This window comes from Nematolebias whitei, chromosome 9, assembly GCF_014905685.2.
Source record: "Nematolebias whitei isolate Nwh7 chromosome 9, NemWhi1, whole genome shotgun sequence".
In the NCBI taxonomy this organism is placed as follows: Eukaryota; Metazoa; Chordata; class Actinopteri; order Cyprinodontiformes; family Rivulidae; genus Nematolebias; species Nematolebias whitei.
Window position 1 is genome coordinate 25147137 of NC_056506.1, and position 7492 is coordinate 25154628.

Sequence of the window (7492 nt, forward strand, 5' to 3'; positions counted from 1 at the left end):
ATATATATATATATATATATATATATATATATATATATATATATAATTTATATATATATTATATATAACTTCAACCATCAAACTTAAAGACTAAAAAAATCAGCTCATTTGGTTAAGAGTGCAGTTCCAACCAACATCCATCCAAACTTCGAGTAACTGGTTATTTGCATTGTGGCGCTGTGTGTGGTTGGCCAGCTGATTTGGAACAGGGAAGTCGTAGGTTTGATTTCCCATCATGCCCATCTGTTGTGGTGTCTTTAAGTCACTCATTCCCTAACTCCTCCCTAGGTGCTTCATTAGCTGCTCATTGCTCCAGTTGGGTGTATATTACGCTTGATGAGTTCAATGCAGAGCACACATTTCATCATTCTATGGACACATACAGTGATGACAATACATAGTCCTTTCAGCATGTTCACATTCTTATTTTCGTGAGGCCTGTCCAGCCAAAGCTCATGCAGATGTTTTAGAATCCTTCCCATGAAAGAAGCTGTTGAATCTGTGTTTAGAAGTGCTCCAAACAGAGTGGGAAAGGAGATACTTCATTTACAAATGTTTTCCAAGTCTTCAGCCCTACAGAACCCGATCTTTAATGTGGGCTTGCAGCAGGGCGGCAGTGTCAGAGTAGGAACACTGGATGGCAATAGAGAGTGCAGTTTGACCCCGCTGGAAGACAGGAAAACAAAAAAAATATTAAAACCAGTCAAGTTTCATAGTTTAGCATATAACGTGTTTTTAAAAAGGCTAGTACAGAAGACTAAAATAAAACATTCATTTTTTTAAAACATTACATTTATTAGCATCAAACCACAGTAAGGCTCTCTTCACACTCGATGACAACCCTGCTCCACCCTTCATGTTCAACGAGACCTATTGATTGCAGCTAGATGGCCACAAATTTGAAAAAATTCCTTCAATATGAAAGCAGTCAATAGTCTGCTTTGCTCTTAGTGCTCACCTATATATTTTTTTTAATTGTTTTCTATATCATAGAGATCCTCTCCTGTACCTTCCCCATGCTCTGTACACCCAGCCTGACCCAAGGGCTCCTCCAGAAAGATTTCAAAGGGGTGGCCAGATAATCTGTTAATTTTAACCAAAAGCACTAACAGAATTTCACAAGTTTTAAACTATTATCATACATAGATTAACTGAATAAAAAACAGCCACTATGGAGCACAAGCCAATGTATCTCCTGTGCCAGACCTTCCGGTTGAAAGCTAGACTTAGAAGCTAGAGAGGTGACTGTGAGCAGCAGTATGGTTTCATGCCAAGAAAGAGCACCACATACACCATCTTTGTTGTGAGGATTCTGATGGAGAAGTACAGAGAGGGTCAGAAAGAACTCCATTGTGTCTTTTTGGATTTAAAAAAAGCACATGACAGAGTGTCGAGGGAGGAGGTGTGGTATTACATGAGGAAATCTGTAGCAGAGAAGTACGTTAGACTGGTACAGGACGTGTATGAGGACAGCAGGACAGTGGTGAGATGTGCTGTAGGAGTGACAGATAGCTTCAAGGTGGAGGTGGGATTGCATCAAGGATTGGCTTTGAGCCCCTTCTTGTTTGCTCTGGTGATGGACTGACTAACAGATGAGGTCAGGCAGGAATCCTCATGGACTATGATGGTTTTTTTTTCACTCAACCTTTATTTATACACGTTAATTCCATCGAGCCTCAGGGACTCATTTAAAAGAGATACCTGATTTTAACAAAGAGTGATGACAATAGTCAACAAAGACAACAGTAGATAATCATAAAAGAAAACATACAAATTGAGAAGAACAAATGAAAAAAACTGGGATTAAAAAAGTGAAACAAAAACAGCTAGGTTGTAAGGCGATTTAGAAAACTAAAAACAGGAACATGTCTGTGTTGGTTTTTGCCAGGACCTTAGCAGATGTTTGAAGCCACTTAAAGAAGTCAAGGTCGAGAGCTTCATATCTTTTTGTAAGATATTCCAGGAAACAGGAGCGGAGTAGGAGAAGGCCCTTTTGTCTAGTTCAGTCGGCACTGAGGGAACACTGCAGGTAATAATGTCCTGAGAGCGCACGCTGTAGCTGCACTCACGCAGTGACATATAGGAGGAGATGTATGAAGGCAGCTGACCAAGAAGTGATTTAATGAAGAAAATGTACCAGTGGAAGAGTCTACGTGAAGTTAATGGTGTCCAGTTAACCAGTTAATACTGGGTGCAGTGGTGGGTACGATAGTTACAGCCAGTTATGAATCTTAGTGCACCGTGATAGACAGCATCCAACATCTGCAGGGTGCTTGTAGGAGCGTTCACGTAAATAATGTCAACGTAGTCAATGGAGGGAAGGAAAGTCACAGTTACGAGGTGTCTCCTAGCATTCAGAGTTAGACAGGATCTGTTTCTGAAAAAGAAACCCAGTTTAACTTTCAGTCTCCTTATCAAGTTTTCCACATGGAGCTTAAAAGAGAGATGTGAGTCGACCAAGATACCCAAATATTTGTAGGAATCAACAAACTCAACAGGGACACCCAGCACCATAAAGAGAGAGAGATCTCTTTATAAGGCTCTGGGGAAACCATTCCAGGATTAAATCAAAGGAAGAACTGCTGGGACCGACTTCCTGTTTGAAAAAAGCATCCCTTTGATCTAGTCAGCGTTTAGGACAAGTTTGAGATGGAACAAATTTTATGTCAAAGGCGGATTGCAAAAGCTGGAAAGCCTTACCAACTGTTTTAGCTTGACAATAAATAACTGTCATCAGCATAGAAATGTAAGGATGCATCAGGGATGCTTTGACCTACATTATCTATGTAGATTGCAAAGAGGGTGGGTCCTAAGACTGAGCCTTGTGGTACACCATTGTTGACCGTGAAATAACTGGAGGAAGTACCATTATGTTGAACACATTGTCTCCAATCTGAGAACCAACCAATGGTGTGAGCTGAAAAAACAATTTCTGAGAGCTTATGACAAAAGATGTTATGATCCACATTGTCAAAAGCTTTAGACAGGTCTAAGAAAAGTGCAGCACAGTAATCCTTAGCATCCAGTGCTTCAACAACGTCATTAAGAACCTTCAGTGAAGCCGTCATTGTGCTGTGTTGTTTCCTGAAACCAGATTGATGTGGAGGTAAGATGTTAAATGAGTCCAAATAATTTTTGATTTGAGAGTTGATCAGTTTTTCTAGAATAGTAGCTAAAATGCAGAGTTTAGAGATTGGTTGATAATTGTTCAATGAGGTGGGGTCACATAGCACATAACATTGTCTGACAAGGAGGGCTAGACATATATATATATTTTTTTTGTGAAGTGCTATTTTCTTCCTTGGCTTTCCATCGGTGATGTTTGTTCTCTAACAGCAATGCATTAAAGTTTGTACTAGTTTAGTGTGACTTTACCCCCACAGGTAGCACTACTGGTTTCCATAACCTTATTATCTAGATTATATATTAGAGACCTTATCAATTCCAGCCTTGGCATGAGGCCAGAATACCGAGTCGTGCTTAAAATTCTAGCTGGCCAAACTACTGCAAGCTGCGCATGAACATACATCATAAATGCACTGCAGCAATGGTAATGACCCATCTATACCTCACTACAGATGTTTAGTTCATGCTCAGAACTCACTATAACCTTATCTGAGTCACTGTGGTCCTAAGATTCTCCTGAGGACCTCACCAAGACCTAGCAAAAAACATCCATGTTTTGTCTCATTTTAAACATCCTAGAAGGGTCATCATCCAAGTGTATTATGTTTAAGTTATTTATTGAGTTTTGTCAATGTGAAACTTGCTTTAGTCTCAAAGAACAAGGTCGATCGTTGGTGTTTATATTACACATCTGATGTTTTGGTGTAAGGACACTGTCTGAAGCAAAATATACATTTCCATCCCTTCTTATGCTCTTTTTTTTCCTGCATCCACTCACAAACTTTAAACTGGCAGATAATGTTCAGTAATTTGCACAATGGCAGTTATCTGGCACTTGACTGCCCCTTTCATCCATTAGAGATGGTGGATACAGACGGTCTAGCCACCCACATCTAGTGTGAGCCAAAAATTCAGCTTCTGTCAAACTTTATTAGATTTATAAATTAATTTATATAGTTTTACTCTAGAAATTTTGTGTCAAAACTGAAATGTCACATTGTGATGTTTTGTGTTTTGGATAATTCCCAAGTATGCCAGCAGTTTGATGTTTCCATGTGTCTAACACTGGTCATCTTCTACGATAAACAGCAGTGGATTTCCTGTTTGTGGAGCTTTTTGCTGCAGTGTCCTGATGCATGCTCAAGAATCCAGGTACATCCTGACTCAACCTTGTCAGACGTTTGCTGCAGTGTTACCTTGTCAAACGCCATCACATCACATTGGCTTCTTTCCAGCAACAGCCTTGCGATGTGCGTGTGGCCTCTCTCAGAGGCTAACATGAGGGCTGTTGTTCCGTGCTTGTCCTGTATGTTAGCATCTGCCCCGCAGCTCAGCAACAGCCGGACCATAACAACCTGGCCTTGTCTCACTGCCAAGTGTAAAGCTGTTTGGCCTGTCTGTGGAAACAAAGGCAATGAAAAGGATGCCACAAGCTTTTTCTCCAACGCCTCTTAAGTCCTACATTCAATGGACACTTCTCTTTAAATCTATGAAAGTATTTATTTATTATTTTTGTACTTTTGGTTACATTGACTGTGTTACCTGGCTGGAGCGAATGTTAACATTTCCCTGCTCCATTAGCTTCCGGACTACCTCCATCCCACCAGGCTCATAAGGAACAGTCAGGGAGGCCAGCATCACTGCTGTATAGCCGGCATTGTTCTGAATATTTACGTCACTCACACCTGTGGTACAGACAGGATGATCATGCAAACAGTCAGCACTATCGTTATAACTGAAACTATTCATTTTCACAGCAGTCTGTTACCTGTGTCCAGCAGCAGGTTAACAATGCTGTAGTTACAGTTTGACACGCTGTAATGCAGCACCATGTTACCATTGTCATCTGGGAGGTTGATGAGGAAGGTCAGAAGTGACGGTGCCACTCTCCTTACTTCACTGATGTACGCAGCCACCCTGCAGGCCTCAGACGACTCCTCTGCTGCAGCGCTGAACCAGTGTTCAAACAATTTAGCCAGAGCTTTCTTCTGCAACAAAGTGAAAACATAACAGGCATGTTGTCAAAAATGTTTTAATCTCATGAACACTGAAGGGGAGCACAGACCGTAAGAGTTTAATATTCAAATGATTTGTACGTCGCATTCTGCAAGGATGATATTTGAAAATGTTCCTTGTGTCACACTGCAGGGTGTTAGCTTTCATAAATGCAAGTCCTTGTGATTTGTAGCTACAGCAGTAGCACAGTATCTAACAGAATGTTAGTTCAACAATAAAAAGAAAATTATCTTTTGAATTAGTAGATTCAAACTCTAAAATGACGGGGAGAAGGAGGAGGCATAAGAGACATCAGTAAATATGTTTATAATTGGTAAAAAAAATAATAATAATAACATCTGTCACAGAAATCACATATTACAATTTTTGCATAAAACTTCTGTCACTGAAATACAAAGTACTGGACTGTGTCTTTGAGCCTGTCACACTGAGCCACAAACTGCTGATTCAAGTTTACTAAAGATTTGTTCTATGATTGTCGAAAGAGCTACAGTGTAAACGCAGATTTAGAGAAGCTAGCACAAGTTGTTTCCTCGTGTTCTCTGATGTGAATCTAGTCACCTCGCACAGTATTCATATCATTAACATACTAGCTAACAATTGTTTAACTTAACATGCAACAATCCCATAACTATGCTCCCTTTAAAGCTCTGCTGTGAACCCTACAAAACAAACTATACCTAGACATTTTTTGTTTATTGCAGCCTTTTTAATTATAATAACAAGCAATTGAAGGAAAACCTATTTCATATTTAAACCTCTTTTAATTTCATCAGAGTGCACTGAAGGACTTCCTACATTTACCCAGTACCACAACCAGGGTCAGTCACTAAATTTCCATGTGTGCAGATTCATAAACACTGTTTTATGAAACAACTCCCTTTTTAAGTCTGAGAGAAAAGGATATGTGTGCCTTAAGTGTTTGTCAACCTAAGATAAAAAAAAATACAACACTGTAATTTTGTCTGGAGCTGCCAAGATCTTAAAAACCACTCTGAGTAAATATCTATATTTTTAAGGGTTGGTGCACCACATGCCTACCTTAATCGTAGGCCCCCTTAAAGCCGGAGGATGACCCTGCCACAATGTAGAAAATTAACTAGACCACACATGTGGTTTGCAGAGACTTTTCAAGGTCTTAAGAAGTGTAAAAAGAACACTGTGGGTTTTTCATTATGCTTAATAAGGTGTAATAGGTTGTAATGGGTTTTGAGTATGCATAAAATGTCCTTGTCAAGGTGGTGATGATTTATTTCTGTGGTGGCAGTGTATATATCATGTAGGACCTGCACGTACTGATGGAGTCATCAAGAACTTAAAGCAGGACTGGTGTCAGGCCTAGGCTACGATGCCATCACACCTGCATGTCATTGCAGCATCATGCTGTCATGGTGTAATGCAGTGGTGAGCTGTGCATTTTACATCTAGGCCTTCAGTGGTGTCCTGCCTGAATGTGTCCCTTCTTAATACCATCTTAGTGTTGATTATCTGTACACAAACACTGTCTTCCTTTTATTCCTCAAGAATTGGTCAGTTCCTCTGTCCTACAGGTCATAATGGTGGTTCTATTTTAACAATAAGCCCTGTTCACATTAAAAAAGTTGCCAGGACAGCTTTCCTCCACCTGCATAATAACACTAAGATTAGAAACATCTTGTTCAAAAACGATGCAGAAATACTGGTCCATGCATTTATTATGTCTAGGCTGGTTTATTGCAATTGCTTATTATCTGGGTGTCCAAAAAAATCATTAAAAAGTCTTCAATTGATCCAAAATAATGTTACCATATTTTTAATGAGTTTTGATAGGAGAGATCTAATTTCTCCCGTTTTAGCTTCTCTCCACTGGCTCCCTGTCAAATCCAGAATAGAATTCAAAATCTTCCTTCTGACCTACAAAGCTCTCAACCAACTGCTGTAGCTTCATCTTTTATTACCGATCTTATTGTTCCACGCTTTCCTAACAGAGCACTTCACTCTCAGAATGCAGGTTTACTTGTGGTTCCTAGAGTTTCCAAAAACAGAATGGGAGGCAGATCTTTCAGTTTTCAGGCTCCTCTCTTGTGGAACCAACTTCCAGTTTCTGTCTGTGAGGCTGACACATTGTCCAGTTTTAAGACTGGGATTAAGTCTTTCCTTTTTGATAAATCCTATAGTTAGGGTTGGCTTGAGTTTCCTAAGCGATCCCTCAGTTATTCTGCTATAGGCTTAGACAGCTGGAGGACAAACTGACCACATTTCCTCACTCTGCTGCTGTCTTTACTTGCTCTACTCTACTTGTTTGTATTTGTAATTATTTCTATCTGTAAGGATGGTACTTTTCTGTGGCCCGGTTTGTTTCTGTTTCCCT

General features: G+C 39.9%; 1 protein-coding gene across 1 annotated transcript in view; it reads right to left on the reverse strand.

Annotated features, from left to right (window-relative positions):
* Positions 1-270: 270 nt before the first annotated feature.
* LOC119414174 (KN motif and ankyrin repeat domain-containing protein 2) overlaps positions 271-7492 on the reverse strand; it is a 30451-nt gene continuing 23229 nt past the window's right edge. The window contains exons 4-7 of the mRNA XM_037681274.1: positions 4895-5114; positions 4669-4811; positions 4323-4523; positions 271-666 (exon numbers count right to left, since the gene is read on the reverse strand). Of these exons, the coding sequence (XP_037537202.1) occupies positions 574-666; positions 4323-4523; positions 4669-4811; positions 4895-5114 (657 nt within the window). The 3' untranslated portion in view covers positions 271-573. The remainder of the gene's footprint in view (positions 667-4322; positions 4524-4668; positions 4812-4894; positions 5115-7492) is intronic.